At 42.3% G+C, this 27,983-nt stretch overlaps 2 protein-coding genes across 8 annotated transcripts in view; one reads left to right on the top strand and one right to left on the bottom strand.

The window, feature by feature from the left end:
- Window positions 1-132: 132 nt before the first annotated feature.
- On the bottom strand, window positions 133-26,264 carry LOC149323477 (ganglioside-induced differentiation-associated protein 2). Of its 3 annotated transcripts, none has more exons than XM_089488984.1 (14): window positions 26,160-26,264; window positions 23,408-23,865; window positions 20,575-20,714; window positions 19,028-19,181; window positions 16,348-16,436; window positions 14,441-14,517; window positions 10,500-10,659; window positions 9,170-9,320; window positions 8,723-8,799; window positions 4,791-4,867; window positions 4,397-4,536; window positions 3,538-3,592; window positions 2,258-2,401; window positions 133-371 (listed from the first exon to the last, which is right to left on the bottom strand). In XM_089488984.1, exons 2-14 carry the CDS (start codon window positions 23,566-23,568, stop codon window positions 327-329), a joined length of 1,470 nt encoding a protein of 489 aa, XP_089345110.1. In that variant the 5' UTR covers window positions 23,569-23,865; window positions 26,160-26,264; the 3' UTR covers window positions 133-326. The 3 variants fall into 3 exon arrangements, with proteins under 3 accessions (XP_089345110.1, XP_089345111.1, XP_089345112.1); XM_089488985.1 differs by lacking the exon at window positions 26,160-26,264 and adding an exon at window positions 24,872-25,043; XM_089488986.1 differs by lacking the exon at window positions 26,160-26,264 and having other exon boundaries at window positions 20,575-20,731; window positions 23,408-23,476.
- A 24-nt stretch (window positions 26,265-26,288) lies between these two features.
- LOC149323476 (WD repeat-containing protein 3-like) overlaps window positions 26,289-27,983 on the top strand; it is a 108,719-nt gene continuing 107,024 nt past the window's right edge. For all 5 annotated transcript variants that reach the window (XR_016275165.1, XR_016275159.1, XR_016275171.1 and 2 more), the window contains exon 1: window positions 26,289-26,673. Coding sequence is in view for 1 of the 5 variants with exons in the window: in XM_089488982.1 (XP_089345108.1) it covers window positions 26,503-26,673 (171 nt within the window). In the remaining 4 variants the exon portion in view is untranslated. The remainder of the gene's footprint in view (window positions 26,674-27,983) is intronic.

Raw genomic sequence — 27,983 nt, 5'->3', positions numbered from 1 at the left:
ACTGAAAACTCACAGAGTCAGATTAAAATATGTTCATCAATGGATCTTTTCAGAAAACAGTATTAGTGTGGGTGATATGAAAAATTACTGTCATATGCACCTAGCAACCTTTCCACTTGAAAAGAGCTGAAACATAGTTGATTGTGATTTAATTTACTGATTGTTTGTATTCTTCCAAATATCTCCTTATACAAAAAAATAGCAGAGGCAGGATCACCCTCCCTCTGATCTCTGAAAATGATTCAGGCCAACATGGTTCATATGCTGTTGGCAAGTAATACATCATAGGGTGTTGGGAAACTAAATGGAATGGCAGAGCTGCAGAGTCAGAGGTCCGGAGAAGAAGGATAAGAATAGTATGATCCATTTTCCTGCAGAGACAAAAAAGATGTCCTGTTGTAGTGAACAGATATGTACACCAAGACAACAACAAAACAGAAATCCTTTTCTACTACCACTTAAAACTTTCTCTCAGGAGTGGGCAAAGTGTGGCCCATGAGCCATGTGCACCTGCTAGGGCCATTTTTTTTAACACACTAGGGTTACAAAAATTGTTATTCAAAATGCATTCCAAAATGCTCCCAAATGATCTCTGACACCCCCTTCTTTCTCCAATCAGCCCTTTGTCTCTTAAGGCATTCCATTCTGGACTTCACGGATAACAAAAAACACAGGACCTCAAGTCCCAAGGTTTCCAATGGTGGTGTAGCCACATGGACGCACTGCCATTGCCTTACAATGACTCAAAATACCCTCTAGGGCCTAGGAAGCCCAAACGATGCCTACCCCTCCATCAACTCAGGCTCTGTAGAAAACCACTGAAAACAACTGCACCAGTTCATGTGGTGAGGAGAGGGAGGAAGTGGGTCATCAAAAAAGCAGCCAAGCAACCCCAGCAGGCAGAGAGAGAGAGAGAGAGTGTGAGAGAGAGGCCTGCTCATTTTTACTTTCCTTTTCTCCCCAGCGAGGCAGGCTGGCCTCTGTATGCCTGAAGCTGAGAAGGGGTTCTTGGATTGCTTTTTAATTATCTGCTTCCACACTCCCCCTCCCGAATTCCAGCGGATCAGGCTCCATGGAAAACCACTGGGAGCAACTGCCCCAGATCGGTTGGGGGAGAGAGGAAGCATGGAAATGGGCCATCAAAAGGCAATCAAGCCACCTCATTCTGGCTTCCTGCACACCAAGACCAGCTTGGCTCACTGGGGAGAGAAGGCAAGTGAAAAAGACCAGGCTGTTGAAAAAAGGGGGTTCAGCTGCATACAGCCCATAGGGCAGCTGGCTTTGGGAGGTAGTTGGTGGCAGCCGTGGCAAATGCTGATGCTTCTCAATCCTGAAGTTCGTGGTATGTGAATGTGCATGTGGCTGCCTCAGGCTTTGGGAAAGTGGTGGGAAAACTATGAATCATAAGTTCTGTGAATCTCAAAACCACAAATGTGGGGAACTGACTGTAGTTTAGATAATGTAGCTTCACCAAGAAATATGAATCGACTCTTTTGGTAAGAAAAAGTGCTTTCATGTCCAACCCTGCTGTCGACGTTTAAAGCCCTCCATGGACTGGCCCCTCCTTACTTATCAGACCTTCTCTCTCCTCACCTTCCCACTAGGCCTCTCCGTTCTGGTAGTCAAGGTCTGCTGTCTCAGCCCAGGATTTCCTCTGCCCCATCCCGGATTCGCCCCTTTTACCTTGCTGCCCCTCACTCCTGGAACCTTCTTCCCCCACAAGCAAGAGCCATCACTTCTTTAACTAGCTTCAAAACGGAGTTGAAGACCATCCTGTTCAGAGAAGCCTTCCCAGGCACTGCATAATTGTCACTTACTATTTGATGTTCTTTTGGTGTCTGTTTTATTGAATCATTTCCTGTATTGCTATGTATTTTATATGTATTATCCTACTAGAGAGGCCCCTTCCCCACCACCACTCCCTTCTCCTTTCGTGTCATGTCTTTTTAGATTGTAAGCCTGAGGGCAGGGAACCATCCAATTATAAAGATTGTATGTACAGCGCTGTGTAAATTTACAGCGCTTTATAAATAAAGGTTAATAATAATAATAATAATAATAATAATAATAATAATAACCCCTTTACCAATGCAAACACAATCAGTTTAACATAAATTTGCAGACTAGGCAGATTCTAAAGCAATTCTGTAATCCTTTCAAACAATGGAAAGGAAAGCCATTTTTCAGTCTACTTTTTAAAATTATTAAGATATTGATTAGAAAGAACAACAGATATTTATCTCTTGAAACCACTTACCCTGGTATCATATTCAAGAACAAATGGGGGGAAGTCAATTTGTTCAGGGGGAATGGCTGTGAACAACTGTTGCAGGCTTTCCACATGGTGGACTTTGTCCTTTAGACCCGAAACAGTAAAAGTTGTAAAAAACCATGTTGAAACCTAGTGCACAGAAATTGAAAATTAATGGTAATGCATAATCTTTAATAGAAAACAATTGTCCAGAGAACATTCTAACAATCCATTTATTCTTCCAGCATAACTGTACATTCAAAATTCAGATTGTTAGTTTAACAGTCCAAGATACTGTTGCCCCTACTGTCTTATACCTCAGTTATGATATAATCTTTCTGTAGTGTCCATGAGCATTGTGCTTTAGAGTTATGTTGGCAAAATTACTGTATGTTGGGTCATTGTAAGAAATTTTAGTGAAAAAATTGACCCCCCAAAACTTGAGTTGACTTATCTACGGATCAATGTAAGTACTGTACTTTAACATTTATTTATTTTTTATAAAGGAACCATCCCCTTGTAAAAGGCAATAGTGTAATCTGTCCTGGAAGTACTGACTCCTTCTCCGCACCCCACCGTCTATTGTCTCATCCATCCAGCCTTTAGAGTGAGCACAAACAGTTATGCCTGCTCGAATTCTGTAAATTCTTTGGCATTGTTTTCTTTTGCTTCATCCTTTGTTACATGTCCCTAAGTTTTACCCTTGACATATCCACAAGTCATATAAAAACCATAATTTTGGTTCCCAAACCTGCACTGAACTTACATATGAAGTCAACTTATAGTCAAGTATATACAGTAGGTATGTTTTCCTCATTAAAAGAAATGAAATTTAAAATAGAAAATGGGGCGTGGGTGTGTCAAGAAATGAATTGTAGAAATGTAGTTATTTTATTCCTATCATAGTTGAGAAATAGGGAATTCTGGATTCTGAGGAGAAATTTAAATGAATATTTGGTTCTTCAAACATCTTAGCCAGTACAGCTTATTCAACAATATTTACATCCAGTCTTCAAGCAATGATAAGGTTAAGTTAACCACGAGAAACAATACTAAGGCAGATGGAATTAAATGTGTTAGATGCTATTGACAAAGGAGCTAGCTCACTGAGAACTAGCTAGTCACCAAATGCAAATGATTGCATTGCTTATTATCTTGCCACTGAACTAGCTCATAGTATTAAACAAAAATCTACAAGCTTTTAAGTAATACTGTCCAATACTTTGGGATCCAACACATCTACTTTCAAAAATGTCCACTTTCCACCTCTGAATGGCATACTTCACCTTAGAGCGAAATGTTGGATGGACAAAGTACAAGGCCTTCAGATTCCTTTTGTACCTAGGTTAATGACAAGAGTAAATCATATTTAAAACAAATGTTTGCATAAGCATATTAGATGTTAGCAGTCTTCCACCAAGACTTGTGCTCCAGATCAGAAAGGACACTTGCTCCAAGACTTCGTTTACCAATGCAAGCGCAAGATTGTCTTGAATAATTTCTCTATTGTAAAACAAAAGTACACAAGCAATGAAATGTGAAGTCTCATGACTGCTAATGTCTTCCCACATGTCTTCTTTATAAACTTATTCTAGCAACTGAATATGCTACAGGAAAGTATCACTTAAGCAAAACAGACATGCGCTAAAAAAAGTTTTCAGTACTGTAGTTCTTCAGTACATCTGTAGTGATTTTCACAGGCTAGCAAATGAGTACCAATTCAGGTGCTTGGCTGAGGAGCCAATGGGGCGAAGCTACCATATGTGGGATTATGACTGAACGCCTCCAAATCAGAATCCCCCCTAAAGGTAATGATACCGCAGCACCGAGGAGCCTTGGTTGGCCTCGGATAGCCATGCCTGAGCCCGCCAGCCCGGCGTGGAGAGCCATCCATCTCAGGAGTGGAGCGTGGCCGGAAGGGGGCCGCCTCCCGCCCATAGCGCAGCGCACATTCGTGGGAAACCTGGCACTAAATCATTTGTAGACGACCTGATTCTGAATTCTGAACGACCAAATCTTTCTGAATTGGTACTCATTCAATATCCTCACCTCCCCTGATTTCTTTTAGAAAAGAATTTCTGTGTATTTCCTCATTTGCTAAGGAAATAAAGGAAAAAGTTATAAGATATGCTAATGAATACTTACTTGAAATCAACAATGTCAAAAAGCTTCTTCAGAAAATCAGAGTCTAAATGATTGTAGGCGTTAGTGAGAGTGTGAAAATACACAATGACATATTCTTTTACAACAATGTGGTCCATCACATGGATGAAGTACAAGAGAGCCTAAGACAGAAAAAAGTCACAGATGTCAGAAATATTGTTCAGCCAGTAATTATGTCAATAATTTGTTTTATCCTAGCAGTAAAAGAGCAGGCAGCTAGTTTATGTAAAAGTGCTTTATAGTTTATTTTCTTTCAGCAAAGGTAATAAAATTCCCTTCTTTCAGCAGTCAAATTAGTAGCAGTGAGGTAAAAATCCAGAATCAGTGCAATAAGACTTTCTTACAATTTGGAGTATCTTCTGAAATTGTATCTCACCTTTTCCATGTCTATAAGAGTTACAGGAATATTTCTTCCAACCACTGCCATTACTGTACGACCACAGTTATCAACACCTACAGAAAGAATGAATATCAGAAACCCCTTCAATTAAAAAAAAATCCCAGTTGTTTGTATAACGTTATCCAGCCTAATAAAATTATGTTTTCAGCAATCACGGCAAGGCATTTTAAAGAAACTGTCATTGGATATCTAGTCTTCCATTAAAATTATTTGTTTATGTCTTTGTCACCTAGATATTGATATGAGGAGTTGCTTTTCTACAGCTCTAAAAGCCTTTGCCATAAGTCCAGGTCTAGTAGCTGAATGGTATGGTCTGGCTGAATTTTTGAACACCTCAGAGTCTGAATTGTGGCCCCTGCACTCCACCAAACCATCCAACTCCACCATTCATCAAACTAGAGTGTGATACATCTCTCAAGCACAGTTCTCATCCCTTTGTTCTCCTCATCATCATCATCATCACTTCCACACTGGAATGCCATCACTCTCTGGACCAGATTACACAGGGAATTGCTAAAGCCTCCTTTAATGGTGATTATATACATTGAAGTTGATTCATTATATTGTTATTTTGCTAACATTACTTGCCAATCTTATATCTCATTGCTCTAATATATGTACTCGTTTGAAAGTACCTAAACAGTGTTTGAGATCCAGTTCCCCCCCCCCCACTATCTACTGTTCCCCTCCCCTCAATTCCCGCCTAAGGCAATCATCCATGTCTGTGCTGATCAGGCTCCCAAGCCTCAGTTTGGGATCCTGTCCTTTTGGCGACAATGTTTTTAAAGTTTATTATTGTTATAGTTGGGTTTTTGCATTTTATATGTTGGCCTTGGAAAGGAGTATTATTGGGGAAAGCTTCTGTCAAACTGCACTCAGCTACAAGAGACAAGCCAAATTGATGCAGATGTTTAGGCTCTTTTTTGATCTGGGTAATCTTAGAATAGTTTCATTGAATGTTAAAGGGCTAAATTCCCCCTCCTCCCAACGTACCTGGATTGCAAATTATTTAAAGAAATTAGAGCCCAATATCACATTTATACAGGAAATTCCCATTTACTAGACAGAGCTGTCAAAAGGAAAGCTAACAAAAAACTAATTGTGTCATTGTCCTCCTGCAATGGCAAACTAATCAACTTTTCCAAGGAGGTTATCAAACAATTACATAATTTTTATAAAATCCTGTACACGTCAGAAATCTCAGGTGCTCCAACTACAAAAGATTTTATACAAAAGCTAAAACTGCAAAAACTCTCTGAATCTCATTGCTCCCTCCTAAACAAACCAACAGAATTGGAAGAGATAAAAAAGCCATAAACAAATTGAAAACATTTAAATCTCCATGTATAGATGGCTTTTCTGGTGAATTTTACAAACTTCTAATAGATGACCTCGCTTCTTCTTTATATATCCTTTTTAATGAAGTCATGGATGGTGGTCACCTCCCTGCAACATCTGGCACAGATCACAAATTATTCCCATCCCAAGATGCAAAATGAGAACCCCTTGCAGCACTACTGAACCAGGATGCAAGATTATCCACATCCATTATGGCAAACAGGTTAAATAAATTCATCTTGGATTATATTAGCCCAGATCAGATGGGTTTTATTCTAGACAGGAAAACGACAGACTCAATATGCAGAGTCCTCATTCTAATACACTACTCATCACAAACAATAACACCCTTAGCACTCCTTTTATTTAGACGTCTTAAAAGCATTTGACAGGGTTGAATGACATTTCTTGTTCGGGGCGTTAAAAGCGACAGTGTTAGTAAATGGGATGAGATCTGAGAAGTTTAATTTATACAAAGGCACTAAACTATTTCACCAATATTAATTGCACTCTATATTGAACCTCTAGCTGAACTCATTAAGTCAAACCCAAGCATAAAAGGTTTACAAGTCAATAAGTCGCACCACAAAATAATGTTGTATACAGGTGACATCTTACCAGCAGTGCAACAACCTGAAACTTCCTTCCCCCAAAATAAAAAACACATTAAACATCTCTGGGTAGCATTCTGGCCTTAAGAATAATTACCAAAACTCCAAATTGATGTATATGAATGCCCTCGTCTGTGGCCCAAACTGCCACGGCAAAAACCTCTGGTCTCCAATTATGTCTCGCAATGTTTTCATACCTGGGAATCCTCATAACAAAAGCTGTATCTCAGCTGGTCCCTAGAAACTATAATCTCATCATTAAATAGATGAAAATAAAACTTAAAGAATGGAAATTTCTAAATCTTTCTATATTGGGGAGAATCGTTATTGTCAAGATGTTTCTCACCCATGCCTCTTTTTCTTATTCCAATCCATCCCCATTTCAGTCATCCCCTCCAAATTCCAACTCTGGCAAAAAATGATCACAGAATTTAAATTTAATAAAAAGGGACCTAGATTCTACAAATTGGTTAGGTACACTAGCACAAAAGAAGGTGGATTAGCAATTCCGGACCTGAAACTATATTAATATGCATTCCTATTAAACTGGCTCTCCAATCTTATTATGGAAGCAGATTCCACCAAGTTGGTATTTATGGAGGTAAACTCACATAGTATGGTGGAGTTGAAATTGTTCTTCCATTAAGCACATTAAGAGAGATCCAAAAGATATTTCTTTATAATTCTTTTTTTATTTGGAAGCAATGGATTCATATACTAGCACCAAGCCCCTCCCCATTTGCCCAATTCTATTACATCCACACTTCTATGACACAGACAAACAAGCTCAGTTTAAAGGTTGGAAGGGGGTGACATTTAGAGACTCTGACAGATAGCCTGAGACACATCAATCACAACTGGATGCAGATATCACAGGTGTTATCCTTTGCAAAGAATGTGATTTGCCAGGGAACTACCCTTGTCTTCTATGAAATATTATGCATGAACAAGGGGCGGGCCTGCAAGGGAGGGGCAGCCATTATATATGAAAATTTAGTGCAATCTGTTGATGGCAAAAATCAATCATCCAGGCTAATGCGGCAATAGGACCTAAATTTAGATATCTCCAAAGCTATATGGGAATGCATATGGACCTCCCCCAGTATAAATCAAGATTGGCATTGACAAAAGAGGGGACCCTAAAATTAATATACAATGGTATCTAACAGCTGTGAAACTGTCCCAGATGACAAAAAGGTATCTCCTAAATGTTGGAGCGGCTATGACACCTTGGGCTCCTTTGAACACATGCGGTTGGACTGTCCCAAGGTTAAAGATTTTTGGAATGGAATACTGATGCAAATCTCTTTTTATTGTGAAAGAAACTGTAACCTTCTGTCCAAGCCTTCTCTTATTGTCAATTTACAGTAAAGAGGACACTTGTCTGAAACATCGTAAGTTCATCACATTTCTCATCTCAGCAGTCAGGAATATAATTGCGAGAAGCTGGAAAACAGGGAATGTACTAATAAATGACTGATGGAAAAGAGTTTGGGATGCTTGGTTATTGGAAAAGCTTTCTTACACTTTTCAACTCTGTAACGGACAAAAGAAACCACACACCTTTTTGAGGATTGGTCGTTTTTTATTGTTTACATCAACACCAACTCATTTGCTGTCGGACCTCCTACTCATCAAGCTATTATTTGGAAAGATATTTTGATGCCCACTTCATCAACTAGCAAATCTGAGTGATGTCTTTAGGACTCTTTTACTGCTATTATCCCACAACAGATAGCTATTATGCAAGTTTATATATAGTCCTCCAAGGCTATTTGTTACTTATGTATTCATTGTTTGTTCTGTATTGTTGTTATAAAACAAATAAAAATACTTAATTATAAAAAAATTCCCACATCTTACATGTGATGTTGACATACAGTACACTTTTCTTCAAAATATGCTTATCAATAAAGAATAATTATGAGGAGTAATTAGGACTTCAGGATTTGAACGTACCTGTTTGGTACAAAGCTTTAAGGGAAGCAATATCAGACAGGTCTTCAGCTCTTGCCCGACAAAGCCAGCGGTTGTAACTAGAAGGAAACCATATGATGTCAGAACTTTTCAAATAATCTAGCACCATGGTTAATGAACACATTGTGAAGATAAATACATCTAGCTGAACTTCTCATATAACATTAGGCTTTGTCATTTATAAAATCAAAAAGGAAGATATAACTGATTCAGAAGTGATTATGCTGAGGGGGGGAAGCTAAATAAAAAGAAGCAACATAGGATGCTAAAGTCTAGTGCAAATTACAGGTCTGCCTAATAATCCAAGTATGTTTTTAAAAATGAATGCTTCTTTTATGTTCTAAAAACTGCTACAATAAAACACTTTAGTGTAGCACTGGACTGAAATCAATGAATTAGAAATAAACCCTTATTTTGTAATTGTCTCACTTTCTCTGATGCTGTTTTTGTAGTGCTGCCTCTGAAAGCTGCCCTTGTAAGATGAGACGTCTCTGTTTATCAACATCTCCCTCCATGCGAGCAAAAGCATGGGAGCCAATAAAGGATAAATCTGCTTCTAGTCCCTCCTCATCTGAATTATCTGTGACAAAAAAACAAACAAAAAGCAGAGAGAGAAAAGAAAAAATATGTGAGAATAATGAATGTCTTAACAGAGCCACAACACAAGTCCAGTACAGGAAAATTATGACATTTGTGAAAGGCACCTAAGAAGATACACTGCACTAAAAGAGGTGCATTAGAATTTGGCAGTCTCTCTTGCTGTGAATGCCATGTTCTGGATTCCTTAGCTTCAGAAACTCAAGCTTCAGTATTGAACCAGGAAACTTTATTCAGAAATCAAAAGATTTTCTAGGAGATTTACACTGTCAGGACTGAAAAGACAGCATTAACAATGCATAATTAAAGCATACAGAAATGTAAACTTTAAGTGAGGTAACATCTCATTCAATCTTAAACCAAAACACTCTCATTCTCTCCCTGTCCCATGGGATCCCTTTCTTCTGATCTCACACTGTCCATTCTCACGTGACTGATCTTGAAACTCCAGGCACAAACTCAACTCCTTTCCCATCTGTTAGCTGACCATAAAAGAATGCAACAGTCTAAGCAATTAACACACTACTACATGTCCCATCTTCCAGCATCAGTGCCCATACAGTATGTTGTAAGCAAGCCAAGCTATGGCAAAGCAAAAGAGACCCTATTAATAATGGCAGGCAAGCTAAAAGACTCAGCTTCTGACAGTGAAATAAGTAGAACAGGGAAAGTTATGCTTTATTACCAACACAGATTTTATAGTAATGCAAAGTTCAAATACATAAAACAGGAATAGCAGACCAGTTCGAAAACAGAACAATTATGAAAGTGTTTCTTCATCTTGAAGAGGATGAGGGCAGGGAAATGTCTAATTACCAATTTATAAGCCACTTTGCTAGCCTTTTGGCTGAAGAGCGGAGTATAAATAAATAAATGTTGTTGTTGTTGTTATTCTTGGCAAAGGATGACTCAACCTACCAATTTTTCAGAAGCAGACTTGTCAAATTTTCCCCTGTCCAAAGGCTTTGAGAAATACAGAGTACTTTTTAGAGGTTAGATAAGTAGGAATGAATGAGCAATTTCTTTCTCTTGTTCTCTTCCATTCCAGCCACTATGGAGGTGTAGGAGTATTTCCCCAGTACCTCAAAGATAAATTAAATTGGCTTTTTAGATGACAACTGACTACCCTGACAGTCTCTCTTGACATGTATGGTTGACTCACCCTCTGAAACTCCTGGCTTTTCACTAATTCTGATCTGACGTTCTGGCACCACTGGTTCCCCTTGTGCATTGCCAATATCATCAGGAAGGAAAGGAAAGGACTGACTCTCTTCTTCTAGTGACCTTGGGAAATACAGAGGTAGCATCTTCTGATAAACAGCCTATGAAAGGGAGAGAATTTGAGAATACCTTGTCTTCTATGCCCACTTTTCAGGGCTAGGCTAGTTAGAAAATGATACACCAAAAAGATCATTGACTGTAGACAAAAACAAATGGAAGCTGTTTGTCACAGACACTGATCTGTATAGCATCAATATATATCTTCATAGCATCAACACCAAACTTGTTTCCTCAGCCAGTATTTATAATTTTCCTGCAAGTAGTGGCAAATTTCTTTAACAGTCTTCATCTGTTTTTTTCAAATTTCAACAAACATAAAATGTTCAGGATAGAAATACATAAATGATATATTTGAAAACATAAAGAAAAGCAATTATTTACCTCTGTGACAACTTCATTATCTATTCATTAATATCTTGTATAAAGCAGAAGCCAGAGCCTTGCTCACCATATTACAGTCTGCCCTCCCCATATGTGGGGGATCCATTCCGGACCCCCTGCGTATGGGGAAAAGAGCATATGCTCAAGCCCCATAGAAAATAATGGGGTCTGTGCTCATGGTAGCGTGCGGGGCATGTGATGTGGGTATGCGCCCCATTATTTTTGCTGGGCCTTGCTTTCCGCGTAAGCTCAAAGCTGCAGAAGGCAAGCCCACCTATGGGGAGGGCGGACTGTACTACATTCTAGGCTCTTTTCCAGTCTGGAGCATTTCTGCTACATTTCCAAGACAGTCAATGCAACTAGAGGGCTAATATAGCTTTTCTGGCTCTGTTATTCCAAGTGCTCCAAGCTGGACAGTGGGGTGCAGGTTGTTGGCTGGACAGCACCACTCTATTAAGGTCATTTTGAATCCAGATTGAAAGGATCTGGGGTATTAGGAATCCCTCCTAATCTGGATATCATCTGTAAATTTGATTAATAATGCCTTCCACTGCATCACCAAAATTATTTATAAAGAGTTGAACAACACTAGTCCCAGGTCAGAACTGAGGCACCTTAAAAGTCACTTCCCAAAATAAAGAGGAATTACTGGTGAGGAGTCTTTGGGTTCAGTCTTTCAGGTAGTTACAATCCAGTGCTGTTGAATCTTTGGGAAAATGTGTAAGACCTAAGCTTTTTGCAAACACTTAGCTCAAAGTAAACCAATCAGTCTGAACTAAACAATCGTATACTAAAGGCAGAAATGGACAACTGTGGTCAGGGGAGAACGGACAGGTCAAGAGTCACAAGAACAGCCTCAGGGAACACATATGGCTTCAGAACCTCATTTTTGTTAGCTCTTACTTTATAGTAATGTTATGACCGCATTCTGCCTTCCCTACTACAACCCAATATATGTATGTATCAAGGCAAAACACCAAGGCTAACAGCAGCAGCTGTGTGCTTTTGTCAAAGGCCAAAGGCAGATGACATGATCAGATTCAAGATTAAACAGACAGTAGGGCTTCTGTTTGGCTATTCAATATGACAGGTTGGACAGGAAGAATCAAGCTAAACGTTATATAATCAGGAAGCCTATTTTTGGATCCTCATGTCATCTGTTCACCCACAGAGCACCCACTCACTAGTAATTTTCTAGGTGGAATGTAAGTACAGTGGGCCCTTATTATACATGGATTCTCATACATGGATTCCAGCATCCACGGTTTGAAAATGTTCAAAAAAAGTATAAATTTCAAATATCAAATCTTGATTTTCCCTTTTTTATAAGGGACACCATTTTGCTATGTCATTATATTCAATGGGACTTGAGCATCCATGGATTTTGTTATCCACGGGGGATCTTGGAACCAAACCCCAGTGTATACAAGGGTCCATTGTACATTAGAAAGATCAAGACCAAACAAAATTGCAGCTTGCTTCAGGGAGCATACAACTTGCAGCAACAGCTCCACTGGCTGCCAGTCTGTTTCTAGGCCCAATTCAAAGTGCAGGAGATGACCTGTAAAATCTTTTAATTGATTTTAATGTTTAATGTTTTAAATTTATAAATTGCTTAAATAACTTGCTAAAATGCTTTTAAAGTAACTTATATTTATGCTTTTAGAAAAGTTTGCATATTTTAAATCTTTTTTTTTTGTTTTTAAATATGTCGTTAACTGCCTTGTGTCTCATTATTGGGAGAATAGTTGGATATAAAATAAATAAATAAATAGCTTAAAGAAATAAAGCAAAGTAAAGGCAAAACAACAGCTTGTATGTCTTTAACTTAAATGGTCACCTGAACACCAACACAAAAGGGTATCAGGCTTACACAGAGAGCTGAGTAGCTTTGGCTGGAATGCTGCCCATTCCTCAATACTGAGCTTGCTCCAGCACTCCAAAGCTACTCTCTTCTCAGTTCCATGGTCTGATGAGAGGAAAAGACCCTATAGCTGAAAAAGAAGGGCGAAGGAAGGATTGTGGGACAGCACAGATGGCACTGCAAAAACCAGTTACAAAAGCTGAGTGCTGTGACTATGTAACTTCCCTGAAGAGGTATGGAAGAGAAACTCTTTACAGTGGGGCCTCCGCATACGCGGACTTTTTTTAAGCGGCTTTGAGCGTATGCGATCAAGCCGCGGCACACGCGCGGGGTGGAAGGGGCGGCGCGTCCCATTCAGTTGAATGGGTGCGCGCGCCTGTTGCACCGTGCGCTCGCACGTTGCGCCCCGCGCACCTCCGCACCGCCGTGCACGAGCCCCATTGTTTACAATGGGGCTCGAGCATAGGCGGAAATCACCATATGCGGCGGGATCCGGAACAGATCCCCCGCGTATGGCGAGGTTCCACTGTACTTTAATAATGATAGGTATTCAGCTGAACTCATGAAGGGTTTACTGCTTGCCTTTATAACAAGTGAGACACAGTCCCCAATATCATATAAGCAGAACTATCTACAATCACCATAATTTTGTATTAATTATAAAATAGTAAGTCTATGAAGGAATAATTTGGGATTATATTGGAAAAAGACTAAGATTTGGAAGGGCAGAATGAAAGAACTAGACAAGATACTGAAGTGTAAAGATATATCATTAAATACTGAGGTCAGGATCATCCATGTCACCTTATTTTCCATTTATATGTATGGCGGTGAAAACTGGATAGTGAAGAAAGCTGACAGAAAGAAAATCAACTTATTTGAAATGTGATGCCAGAAAAGAGTTCTATGGATATTGTGGAATGTTAAAAAAGACAAATAAAATGGTCCTAAAGCAAATTAAGCATGAACTCTTTCTAGAAGCCAAGGTGATTGAACTGAGACTGTTGTATTTTGGCCATAACATAAGAAGACATGACTCTTTTAATAATGCTTCCCCTCTAGGAAAAGAAGACCACATTACAGATGGATAGACAGGCCTCAAACAGATGGGCCAAAAGGGCCACTGTCAGACTGTGTTGGGGGTGTGGCGTTTACATGATGAACACCCCAAATGCCGCTGGAAGCCACACTGAGCCTGCTCCAACCTGGAAGAACCAGGCCAAAGAGGAGCAGAAAAAATCATCTCCTTTTCAGCGGCCCGGATCAGGTGTGTGCGGTTGCTGCGGTCCTGGCGCGAACGGTGGTGCCGTGGACCTTATGGACTCGCTGTTTTGATGCCTCAATCAAGGAAACCATGGTCCTGAGTCTGCAAGACCTGAGCAGGATTGTTGATGACAGAGTGACCTGAAGGTCTCTCATTGATGGGGTCACCATAGGTCAAAGTTTACAAAAGCTAAACAACAATTTTGGCTTTAAGAAGCAAAACTGAGGCTATTGTGCACCTTAGAAAGGCGTCAATAGAAGCAGTGGAGAGGAATCCATAACTGCAGAGTGAATGCCTATAGTCATGAACATACCTCTTCAATGTCAGACACTGCAAAAACCACTTTTTCAAGTGTTTCCCCATGAACTTCTAAAAATCTCCTCACTGTTCCTGTGGGGAAAAAAGAAAAATATACAATAAGATGAAACAGCATTTAAGTCTATACTAACAGAAGCAAAATATAAACATTTCTTCCTTCATGTACTCCCCAGCTGAGAGCCTTCCTCAGACAAATGTGTCATCTATAAGTGTACAATGTTTAAGACCCAAACCATTTTAGTTTCTTCCAGTGAAATCTTTGTCACAGCTTCCCAGTTTCCATACCCTACTATGACTAATCCTAAGACTTTCTTACTTAAATAATTACATATTCTTCCCTTGTCTGCCTCATTACCTTCTTTAAAGTTATGTAAGTCATCTGTAGTAATTGCTTTTGTTTTCTTAATGTTCAACTGTAAAATTGCCTTTGCAGTTTCTTCCTTTATTTTTTTCAGTAATCATTCAAGGTTTTTGCTATTTTCTACTACTAGTATGCTGTCATCTGCATATCCTAAACTGTTGATAGCCTCTTTTCCAATTTTCAAGCCTCCTTCCTCTGAGTCTAATCCTGCTTTACAGTCAGGAGTTGCATATGCACCTTGCCACCCATAAAATATTGAGTAGCTGGTGTGATGGGTTATTTAATAGAAAAGGTCCAGCTCCATCAGGACTAGCCTGGAAGAAGGAAGAGCCCTCCCTCCAATCCATCTGCCTTGGTCCAGGCCTCAGAGGGAGAGAAGTATCACTGGACCTCATCCCCTTTCCCTCCACCATTCCCTTCTCCTTTTGTTTCGTGTCTTTTAGATTGTAAGCCTGAGGGCAGGGAACTGTCTCATTAAAAATAATAATTGTAAGCCGCCCTGAGAGCCATTAGGGCTGAAGGGCGGGATATAAATACCTAAATAATAAATAAATAAATAAATAAATAATGTTAAGACATGGTGACCTCAGACAGAGGTGCAGCGATAACAACGGAGGGGAGATAAGCATTGTTCAAGATTGTTTCAGTGAAAGGAATCTGGTGGCAATAATGCAGAAGGGGTGGTATGAAATGAGAGGGGGAAGTATATTTATAATGAATATGAATTAAGCCTGTCTGGGGTCTGAAATGGTGTACAGCTTAATTAGGTAATTTTAACATCTGCTGGTCAGTTCCGACAATGACTGTCACTAGACTGAATCGATAATTTTCTCTTGGAAAAGTTTTCCAAGGGGCGAAGCAGACTGAAGGCTGCTTTGGCCACAATTGGGCTGGGACTGTGGCAACAGCACAGCCTGCTTTGGAAGCCAGCCACCACCAGGAGCCAGTTTTAATCTGTTCCTTTCGCTGTGGTTTCAGGCCGTTTTTGGCGGCCTTAGAGTGGCTTCCAGACACTTTGGGAGTGTGTGTCATGTAAACACAATGCCTGCAAGTAGCCAGAAGCCACTTCTTTTTTCCAATGTATTTCAGGCCTGTGTTTCAATTACTGAATCCTGGATTTTTGAATTTGGTATCCTGCTGGATTTGACATTTACATATGACAGTGGTAGCGAACCTATGGCACTCAGAGCCTTCTCTGTGGGTACGTATGCTGTTGCCCCAGCACAGAGTTTGCCAGAGTTCATTACTAGAAAGCCAGAGGGACGTGGCACTTTGCAATAAATAAGTGGAGTTTGGGTTGTAGTTTGGGCACTTGGTCTGCAAAAGGTTCACCAGCACTGACATATGATATTTTGGGTATAAATGTTAAACAGAAAGGGTGATAAGATGCAGCCTTGCTTGTCTCCCTTCCCAGTTGGAAACCATTCTATTTCTCCATATTCTATCCTCTCACCTCCTGAGTACAGTTTACAGATCAGATCAGACGTTGTGGCATGATATGTGGTCTATATCAATAATAATGACATTTCAAAGGTACTTACGCAGTGCTATGTGTGTGGCATCCACTAAAGGATAACCTCTTTTCACAGTGTTTATCACACAGAATCCAACTGAAGCCATTGCTTGCTCCCTAAAGTCAGAAATGTAAACTACATTATCAGCAATTCACGAGCATGATGATGCTACTTGAAGATAAGCAGGCATAAAATCTCACAGAGTAAAAACAAATATGCTTCTCCTCCCTGTTCTAATATGTTCCTCCTCATTCTGGAGGGGGAAATGGAATATAAGAACTTCTTAGTGGGCACTGAGGAAAACCATTGGTCAAAATGAGTCTGGCTTCTATTTTACTGAATAATGTTTTACTGAAAATCTGTCAAGGACCTGCATCATCTACAGAATTATGCCATATGGACCATAACTCTTTACCACCTTGAATTGTGCATGTTTTGTTGTTGCTGTTGTGTGCCAACTGATGATTTCATTCACTTATTATATCCTTTTTATATTTGTTCAAATATATATTGCTGTTGTTGTTGTGTGTGCTTTGAAGTCATTTCTGACTTACGGCAAAACTAAGGAGCACCTATCCTGGAGTTTTCTTGGCAAGGTTTATTCAGAGGAGGTTTGCCATTGCCTTTACCTGAGAACATGGGACTTTCCAATGGGTTTCATGGCCAAGAAGGAATTTGAACCCTGGTCTCCAGAATCGTAGGCCAACACTCAAGCTACTATGCCATGGTACAGGTTAAGTATCCCTTATCCAGAATTTTGAAATCCAAATACCATATATACTCGACTATAAGTTGACATCATGTATAAGTTGAGAGCAGGTTTTGGGGCGAAAGGTATGGATTTTTATATAATCCGTGTATAAGTTGAGGGTAAAACTTAGGGAAATGTAACAAAGGATGCAAAGGATGAAGAAAAGGAAAATGATGCCAAAGCACACTTCTATTTTCTCACCCAGACATTAAAAAAGGCCAGAAGTGGCACCTTAATGGATAAAATAGAGAAGGATGGTGCTTATTTTAGTTTCTTTCAGGATGGACTAAGCTCTTGCTTTTTGCCAATCTACTCAGAGAAGGGGATGGTTCCTTTTTTGATAAGATTTAAGGTACAGTACTTACATTGACCGAAGGATAAGTTGACCCAGGTTTTTGGAGTCAATTTTTGACTAAAATTTCTAGACTTATAATTGAGTATATACAGTACTCCAAAATTCAAAATCCACATGAGTGCCTGAGATAGTGACACTTGGCTTTCTGATGGTTCAGTGTACGCAAATTTTGTTTCGTGAACAAATTTATTAAAAATATTGTGTATAAAATTACCTTCATTTACATAAAATGTAAATGAATTTCCTGTTTAGAATTGGGTCCCATCTCCAAGATCTCCCACTGAATCCCATTTTTGGGAGAAAGGTGGGCTATAAATCCAATAAATGAACAAATAAATTAGGTATGTTTGTATAAATATATAAAAATTCCCAAAAATCCCAAATCCAAAACACTTCAGGAAAAAGGAGACCTAACTTGTACGTATTTTGGAAAAGGGAGACCGAACTTGTAGGTATGTGTGTTCTTATTTATCTTCCAACTCTTTCTTTTCCATTAGCTTTTAATCTCACCAGTTTGTTTTCTGTAAAATATATTTAAAAAAATATATTTTGCTAATACACATACACTTCTCCCAAATGCTAGATGTGCCTACCTTCCTCAAAACTTTTTAGGATTCTGTTTTAAGATACAACATGTGTGCTAATTTTCACAATTCTCACAAGTTATATAGAAAATATTGGGACACAGTGTCTTAGTGGTTAAGACACTGACTCCGATCATTGCAAGGTTGGCAGTTCAAGCCCCAAAGTACCACATGATGGAATGAGCTCTGGTCACTAGTCCCAGCTTCTGCCCGCCTAGCAGTTTGAAAGCATGTAAAAGTGCCACTAGATAAATACTGTATATACTCGACTATAAGTAGACCTCAAGTCGTGGGTAAGTTTTGGGGCCAAAAGTATAGATTTTGCCATGACCCACAAATAAGTCAAGGGTAAAATTTGGAGGCTCCTTCAATGTATGTATGTCTGTGCGCCAGGCAAGAGGGACTGTTGTAGCAGTAGTCAACCACAAGGCTTTCTGCTTCAGTTAACCTGGGACAGTGAGGGAGACAGAGGTGTATAGGCAGGAGAGGGACTCTTAAACAGCTATCAATCACTCTTTCTGCTTGGCTCAAGAGAGAAAGAAACTGCTCTCCCAAATGAATGGGGAAATCTGAAAGAGCTGCTACCACATTACCATAGTGACCTGTAAATAAGCTGATCTGGAATTTTGGGGCCTATTTTTGAGCATAAATTTTTTGACTTATACACGAGTATATATGGTAGATACCACTCTGGTGGGAGGGAACAGCATTCTGTGTAGCCATGCTGGCCACATGGCCACTCAAGTCATCTTCAGACAATGCTGGCTCCCTTGGCCTAGTAACAGATAAGCACTGTCCCCTACAGTCGGACATGACTTGGCAATCATGTCAAAAGGGAAACCTTTAACTTTTCACATAAAATGCTTTCTAAATTGGTGTAGCTATACATCCACATATTTTACATATGAATGAGTGTGTGTGTGGTTGATAGCAACTGCACGCACACAGAAGAATGAGAAAACAAGTATATACAAACATGCACACGCATATCTCTTTATAAGCAGTCCTTACTCTTACTTTGCAAGTTGAAGGATGTTGCGGTAACAGCTGTACAAGGAGCTCTCTGCTGCAGTCCGATATCGACTTTTGTATTTGGGTCCCACCGTGTGAATAATGAAACGAGCAGCAAGATTATATCCCTTTGTCAGTTTTGCCTCCCCTGTCCTACAGCCTTGAAGATACCAAGAGTAAGAGACTCAGTATTGAAACAAATTAAGTATGAACAAGTAAAAAAAATCATAGAATTATTCTGCTTAGTTCAGACCCCACCTGGAATACTGTGTCCAGTTCTGGGCACCACAATTCAAAAAGGATTTTAATAATAATAATAATAATAATAATAATAATAATAAAATTTATTTGTATCCCGCCCCTCTGAGAACAATTGGGGCGGATAACAAGTTAAAAATATACAACATATCAAATCCCTGGTACCCTCCCCCCCCTTAAAAAGGTATTAAATCTAACAAAGAATTAAAACCATACAGGTTAAAACTGACTGAAGGGTCAAACAACAAAACAATACAACAGAACAATAATCAATACAACAGTGATCAATGGGAGCAGTATTATCTGAGGCCAGGTTGGCTATTCTGGAAAGGCCTGCCGGAAGAGATCCGTCTTAACAGCCTTTTTAAATTGGAGCATGTCCAGAGGAGGGTGACTAAAATGGTGAAGGGTCTGGAAACTATGCCTTATGAGGAAAGACTTAGGGAGCTGGGAATGTTTAACCTGGAGAAGAGACATTTAAGGGATGATATGATAGCCCTCTTTAAGTATTTGAAGGGGTGTCACATTGAGGAGGGAGTAAGCTTGTTTTCTGCTGCTCCAGAGAACAGGACCTGGAACAATGGATCCAAGCTACAGGAAAAGAGATTCCATCTAAACATTAGGAGGAGCTTCCTGACAGTAAAGGCTGTTTGACAGTAGAAGATACTCCCTTGTGTAGTGGAGTCTCTTTCCTTGGCGGTCTTTAAACAGAGGCTGGATGGCCATCTGTCGGGGATGCTTTGATGGCAGGGGGTTGGACTGGATGGCCCTTGTGGTCTCTTCCAACTCTATGATTCTATGATTGTAATGTTTAAGGAGTACTTTATACTAATATATCTATCAATTGCATTGATGGTACTACTAATACAAAAAATTTTTTGATACATACATAAAACATGTCTCTTGTAGTTCACAAGTTTTTGAAAGTTTCTGAAAGCTGTAAATGGCTCAGATGGTCTGAAACTTTGGCCAGCCTTCACATAACATGCAGTATCTTGAAAATACACATATGTGTAACTTACAAATGTGTAAGTCTCTTTTTAGATGTGGCACAGGGGGCTTGTCCTCTGAGCTCTGTTCAAGCCCTATCCCTCAGCAGCCATCAAATAGGGGAAGGAACTATACTATGGTCTCCCGGCTTAGTGTAGTATCCCAGCTAATGTATGTTTGCTAACACTTGGATTTTTTAAATAGTGAAATGAATAATGTAGATAGTCAAACTTTTAAACTTAAGACACAGTCCCTCCTTTGGTCAGTTGTATGTTTCTGAACTGAGTAGATTAAGAGCATTATACCTTTGAGTTTCTGTAGCTCAGCCCTAAGGTCAGGTCCTGCATGCATGTAGATACTTTCAGACACTGGATTCTTATCTGTCAGAGCTTCATTGCTGGTGTTCACGATGGCTGTGCAGTTCAGCAATGCCACATCACCTCGCCTGGTGAAAGATCACTACTATTCAGTGAACAGCACAGAAGAAAATAAGAGCAAACAAAATGACATACACAAAAAGGATGTTCTTCACAGTTAGTAGGTGAATTCTGCAATGTAGCTAGAAAAGTGTACTGTTTTGTTAGAGGAGTAGTAAAAATATAGAAGGTCAGGTAAGAGGAGTTTCATAACAAATTTTGTTATGATGTCAAATACATTAATTTCCCAATTCTACTATATGTGGACAGAGTCCTTACAAACTAAAGGGTTATCCTCTTTATTTACATCTCCTGAGCACTTAAGAGAAAAAGTTTTTATAAAAACAGTGAACATTTATTATGATATATGATAAAAAGGTGAAAGGGAGATAAAAGAAACTAGTAGCACCTTTGAGATAAGTGATTTATTAAATATGGAAAGATAAACTATTATCCTAAGCATTCTATAGTCTGCCCTTGCCATCCGCAGGGTTAAGCATCCGCAGATGACAATCCCACATTGGGTGGCGGGGTGGCAGAGGAGGCAGAGAAGACAAGGAGGTGGAAAAAGAGGCAGCAAGACGCGGTGGGATGAGGAGGAGGAAGAGGAGGCAAGAGGCAGAGGCACTGGTGCAAATAGGAGGAGGAAGGAGGCGGTGGGAGGAAGAGGAGGCAGCCTCTCTCAGAGTCTCCCTAAACTATTTCTCCCTAATAGTTAATTATCCTGTCCCCCCATTGTCTTCTGACCCTCCTCTCTAGGTCCAACCGAATCAAGGGGGGAGCTGAGACACATCCTTTCTCACAATACCACACCCCCACATGTCCCTTTCTTCTGAGCTCCTCCCAACCCCTGAATTTCCTTCATCTTCTGACCCTCCTCTCCAGGAAAGGCCCCTCAAGGGAGCCCCTAAGAAGGGAATAACAGCCCCTCCCCACACTGCCATTTCACAAACATAACACAATCCAGAACACACACACTAACCGTCTAGGGATGTCCCCACCTCAGTGCAAGGGAGCGAAACACAGCCAGAGCAAACATTAACCCCACCAGTCTTTTAAAATAATTTTCTTCTAACCTGGGGGGAAGAAAGCTGTAGTCCTTTCTCTTTCGAGATCTTCAGCCGCTGCCCTCCAGGGGAGCCAGGGTGGCAAAGAGGAGGAGGAGGAAAGAAGAGAAGGAGGAAGGAAAAAGGGCGGTGATGCCAGTGGCGAGGGGAAGAGGAGAAGGAGGAAGGCAACAAGGGAGAGGAGGAAGAGGAGGAAAAGCGGTGACAATTGAAGTGTAAGAGGAGGGGGAAGAGCCGGTGGAGGGAAAAGGTGGAGGAAGAAGATGGGCAGGGACAAGGAAGAAGAGGCAGCTTCCCGCTGCCTGCCGCAGTAAGAGTGGCAAGGCAGGATTCAGGAGGCAAAGTGCCATTGTCCCCAATGATGGTGTAGCCACCTGCCACACCACCATTGAGTACTATGGGACTTGAGCGTCCGTGGATTTTGGTATCCATGTGGGGATCCAGCATGGATCCCCTGCAGATATTGAGGGCTCATTACAATAAGTCTGAACCCACTTCCTTTTTCAGTACTGATCATTCAAGCTTACTAGTTGCCTAAATTATAGGCCTGAGGCTGCTTGGGGCTCCTAATCTCCTTTCTGTGACCCTAGTCCAGCCTCAGCAATACAACCCCTCCTATTGCTTTTCTGGATGAAATACTGCACCAAATGTGCAGGTGGCAATAGTTGTAATACTAACAAAATACCAACACACTCTCTCTGCCTCCCCCCTCCTGGTTTTCCAAATCAGCTGAAAATTCCGGAAGAGAAAACCTGAAGTAGACATTTTGCTACTTCCAAGAGAGATTATTGGATGAAAATCATGAAATATGGTCTTGATCTTAGAGCTAACTATGGCCTGTTACAGACTGCCAAAATAAAGCTGCTTTGGGTCTCTTTGGAGGTATGTTGTTTAAATGATGCATGCATCCTAAGAATCCGGAAGCTGCACCAAAGCTGCACTCCAGTGCTTAGGAATGGAGTGTGGCTTTGGTGTGACCTCCGGACTCTTAGGACCCATGCGTCATTTAAATAGCATACCTCCAAAGAGACCCGAAGCAGCTTTATTTTAGCAGTCTGTAACAGGCCATTGTAATATTCATCTGTACAATAGTACTGGTTGAGTACCTCTTAACTAAAATGCTTGGGACCACAAACGTTTTGGATTCTGGACTATCTCCATATATGTACTGGGAGACCTTGGAGATGGGATCCAAATCCAAGCATTAAATTAATTTATGTTTCATGTACACCCTATACAAATAGCCCTAAGTTAATTTTATACACAACATTTTAAATAATTTTGTGCATGGAGTAAAGTTTTGTGCACTGAACCACCAGAGAGCAAAGCAGCCTGTATCTCAGCCACCCATGTGGAAAATCTTGGATTTTGGAGTATTTTACAATTCTGGGTAAGATTTACTCAACCAGCATAGAAGTTAAATTGTATCCTGTTATGAAAGTGTCTGCGTAGTTTTCCGATGAAAAAAACAAACCCGTATCTCACTGCTTCTTTGTTGAGAGATATTTTACCTCGGTTTGTAGCTTAAAACCAAAAATGGGGACAAAAGCAACGTAACAGGAAAAAGGAACCTGAAGAGACATACCCCAACAAAGACATAGGCGACAACACAGAACAGGAATGTATAGGAAAGAAGAATCTCTTTATGAACCCACCACAGTATTATTTTTGCATTGATGTCCTTCCTACATGGAAAAGGTGAACGGACGTCATCTTGCTTGTTTTCAGCCAGTCGAGAAGAGTCCAGTTGGTCAGTTGCCCATCCTGGCAAACTATCAACGTCTACAAAGTGCGAAGGAGCGCCCAAAGGATCCATGGGATGAAAGGACCGGTGCCTCCCTCGGTTCACTTTGAAAACACTTGACGTGTTACACAGGTCTCGGTGGTGGCACTTTGGCTGAGAGCCACTCACAGTAGAAATGGGCTTCGGCTGCCCACCAGCTGCATCCAAGCGTCACGTGGGGCTGGCAGCTGGCAGCCCTGTCGCACAAAGACACCTGTGCTTGAAGAAGGAAAGCTCTTACGCTGTGGCTTTGGCGGCTCCGAGGTTCTTCTTTGTCCACTGGCATCCGACAGCTGGGCCTGGTTCCCTTCCCCTCGCTCTTGCCTTAGTCTTCATGGAAAGAAACACCATGGGTTAATGTGTTAAACTGTGACTAGGGTGTTTCCATAAGCCCCCTCTCTCTACATTCAGATCAGCCGGAAGTACACTCATCCCTCCACATCTGCGGCTTGACTTTTGCAGCTCTGGTCATTCGTGGATTGCATTAGTATGTTCTCTCTAGGAATATCTAGTTCTTCCAGCCCAACTCTATGGTCAATTTTAACCAGGAATCTCTATTGTTGTTATTAACCTTTATTTATAAAGCGTTGTAAATTTACACAGCGCTGTACATACAACCTTTTAGTTAGACAGTTCCCTGCCCTCAGGCTTACAATCTAAAATGACACGCGACAAAAGGAGAAGGAACGGTTGTGGGGAAGGGGATCAGGTCCAGCAGTTTTTCTCTACCTCCGAGGCCTGGACCAAGGCAGATGGACTGGCTTCTTAATAGATGGTTAAAAAGGACCTAAAGGCCTGTTACAGACTGCCAAAATAAAGCTGCTTCAGGTCTCTTTGGAGGTATGCTATTTAAATGATGCATTGGTCCTAAGAGTCCGGAGGTCACTCCAAAGCCACCCTCCATTCCTAAGCACTGGAGTCCAGCTTTGGTGCAGCTTCCGGATTCTTAGGACGCATGCATCATTTAAACAGCATACCTCCAAAGAGACCCAAAGCAGCTTTATTTTGGCAGTCTGTAACAGGCCAGAGATTCCTGGAAAGAGCTTTTGTGGCTCCTCCAGCGCAATTCTATGGTCAGTGCTTGTCAGACGTTGACCACAGAGTTGCGCCGAAAGACCTAGAGATCCCTAGAGAGAATACTCTACTAGGCATTTGTAGCTGCTCCAGTGCAGTTCTATGGCAGTGTCTGTCGGACGTTGACCACAGAGCTGCCCTGGAGGACCTAGAGACGTGTTCCCTCAGGTGAAAAACATCATGGTTTTGTTGTTTGTGGGTTTTCCATATTCACGGGGGTCCTGTGACCCTAAACCCAGTGGATGCAGAGGGACAAGCGTACCACCTCAGTGAAGCCTTTTACTCATTCAGGGAAGCACTGCCTTCCAGACGAACAGTGAATAGGACCCAATGGAGCCATGGATGCAAGCTCCAGGAATAGAGATTCCACCTCAACATTAAGAGGAACTTCCTGACAGTCAGGGCTGTTCAACTGTGGAAGACACTCCCTCAATGGAGTGTAGTGGAGTCTCCTTCTTTGGAGGTCTTTAAGCAGAGGCTGGATGGCCATCTGTCAATGGGGATGCTTTGATGGAGAGTTCCTGCATGGCAGAATAAAGGGGTTGGACTGGATGCCCTTGAGGGGATCTCTTCCAACTCTATGATTCTAGAGGGAGAGAAAGCAGCCTCTGTCCTGGACAGAAGCGGCTCCTGAGGCGCCCGAGAGAGAGACAAGAGAGAGAGGGAGGGGAAAAGGGCCCGCAATGGCAGGGGAAGGGAAGCGCCCGAAGCAGGCAGAGGCAGCCCTCTCCTTCCTTCCTTCCTTCCTTCTTTCCTTCCCTCCTTCCTTCTTTCCTTCCTTCCTTCTTTCCTTCCTTCTTTCCTTCCCTCCTTCCTTCCTTCTTTCTTTCTTTCCTTCCATCCTTCCTTCTTTCCTTCCTTCCTTCCTTCTTTCCTCCCTTCCTTCTTTCTTTCCTTCCTTCTTTCTTTCCTTCTTTCCTTCCTTCTTTCTTTCCTTCCTTCCATCCTTCCTTCTTTCCTTCCTTCTTTCTTTCCTTCCTTCTTTCCTTCCTTCCTTCTTTCCTTCCTTCTTTCCTTCCCTCCTTCCTTCCTTCCTTCCTTCTTTCTTTCTTTCCTTCCATCCTTCCTTCTTTCCATCCTTCCTTCTTTCTTTCCTTCCTTCCTTCTTTCCTCCCTTCCTTCTTTCCTTCCTTCTTTCTTTCTTTCCTTCCTTCCTTCCTTCTTTCCTTCTTCCCTTCCTTCTTTCCTTCCTCCCTTCCTTCCTTCTTTCCTCCCTTCCTTCTTTCCTTCCTTCCTTCCTTCTTTCCTTCCTTCCTTCCATCCTTCTTTCCTTCCTTCCTTCCTTCCTTCCTTCTTTCCTTCCTTCCTTCCTTCCTTCTTTCCTTCCTCCCTTCCTTCCTTCTTTCCTTCCTTCCTTCTTTCCTTCCTTCCTTCTTTCCTTCCTTCCTTCCTTCCTTCCTTCCTTCTTTCCTTCCTTCTTTCCTTCCTTCCTTCCTTCTTTCCTTCCTTCCTCCCTCCCTCCCTCCCTTCCCTCTTTCCTGGGGCTCCCTCGGCGTGCCTCCGGCTGAGGAGGCGCTTCCAAAGGAAGGAGGAGCGGAGGGCGGCCTTACCTCCCTCCTGCGGCGGCGGCAGGGCCGGGATCTCCCCCGGAGTCTCCCGGAGAAGAGGGAGGCGGAAGAGAAGACAGCCAGCCCTAACCATCGAGTGCCGCGCCTAGAGAGGCTCCTGCGCCCCCTCCCGCCCCTACTTCCGGTTCCGGTCTCCCTCCCGCCCCTACTTCCGGCCCGGCGCTTCCCTGAGCCTCGTGGGGGGACTGGGGAGAACACCGGCGACTGAAGCGCAGAAGGAGGAAGGCGCTCCGGGCGCCAGCAGCAGAGAGTGGCCCCGACGGCATTTTGGCCTCCATCGTTCTTCCAAGTCTTCGGCTTGCTCTTGCCCCTCGCGAGAGAGACCATGGGCCTCACGAAGCAGTACCTGCGCTACTCGGGCGCCGCTCTCTTCGGGGTGGTGGCCAGCCAGAAGGGGCGCGTGGCCTACGTGGCTCTGCGGGGGGAGAGGGGCCGCTACGTGGCAGCGCCCGCCTGCGAGCACGTCTTCATCTGGGACACGCGCAAGGGAGAGAAGGTCGGCGTCTGGCTGCGGGGAGCTGCGGAGTTAATTCCCCATTGATCCTTAATGATACTCATCCCTTTGAGTAATAGGTCCTCTCTAGGAATCTCTAGCTCCTCCTCCAGCGCCACTCTATGGTCAACTTGCACTAAAAGTTGCACTGGAAGGCCTCCTAGAGATTCCTAGAGAGGACACTCCAGGGGCCCTTGCAGCTCCTCCAGCGCAGCTCTATGGTCAGTGTCTGGCAGATGTTCACCACAGAGTTGCCCTGGAGGACCTGGAGATTCCTAGAGAGGACACTCCAGGGGCCTTTGTAGCTCCTCCAGCGCAGCTCTATGGTCAATGTTTGGCAGATGTTCGCCACAGAGTTGCCCTGGAGGACCTGGAGATTCCTAGAGAGGACACTCCAGGGGCCTTTGTAGCTCCTCCAGCGCAGCTCTATGGTCAATGTTTGGCAGATGTTCGCCACAGAGTTGCCCTGGAGGACCTGGAGATTCCTAGAGAGGACACTCCAGGGGCCTTTGTAGCTCCTCCAGCGCAGCTCTATGGTCAATGTTTGGCAGATGTTCACCACAGAGTTGCCCTGGAGGACCTGGAGATTCCTAGAGAGGACACTCCAGGGGCCCTTGTAGCTCCTCCAGCGCAGCTCTATGGTCAACGTCTGGCAGATGTTCACCACAGAGTTGCCCTGGAGATTCCTAGAGAGGACACTCCAGGGGCCTTTGTAGCTCCTACAGCGCAGCTCTATGGTCAGTGTCTGGCAGATGTTCACCACAGAGTTGCCCTGGAGGACCTGGAGATTCCTAGAGAGGACACTCCAGGGGCCTTTGTAGCTCCTCCAGCGCAGCTCTATGGTCAATGTTTGGCAGATGTTCGCCACAGAGTTGCCCTGGAGGACCTGGAGATTCCTAGAGAGGACACTCCAGGGGCCCTTGCAGCTGCTCCAGCGCAGCTCTATGGTCAATGTCTGGCAGATGTTCACCACAGAGTTGCCCTGGAGGACCTGGAGATTCCTAGAGAGGACACTCCAGGGGCCCTTGTAGCTCCTCCAGCGCAGCTCTATGGTCAACGTCTGGCAGATGTTCACCACAGAGTTGCCCTGGAGATTCCTAGAGAGGACACTCCAGGGGCCTTTGTAGCTCCTACAGCGCAGCTCTATGGTCAGTGTCTGGCAGATGTTCACCACAGAGTTGCCCTGGAGGACCTGGAGATTCCTAGAGAGGACACTCCAGGGGCCTTTGTAGCTCCTCCAGCGCAGCTCTATGGTCAACGTCTGGCAGATGTTCACCACAGAGTTGCCCTGGAGATTCCTAGAGAGGACACTC

The sequence above is a fragment of the Sceloporus occidentalis genome, unplaced genomic scaffold, assembly GCF_023333645.1.
Source record: "Sceloporus occidentalis isolate IW3139 unplaced genomic scaffold, rSceOcc1.0.p SCAF_1, whole genome shotgun sequence".
Classification (NCBI taxonomy): Eukaryota; Metazoa; Chordata; class Lepidosauria; order Squamata; family Phrynosomatidae; genus Sceloporus; species Sceloporus occidentalis.
Note: the sequence above shows the minus strand (reverse complement) of the source record. Positions and strands in the feature narration are given on the sequence as shown.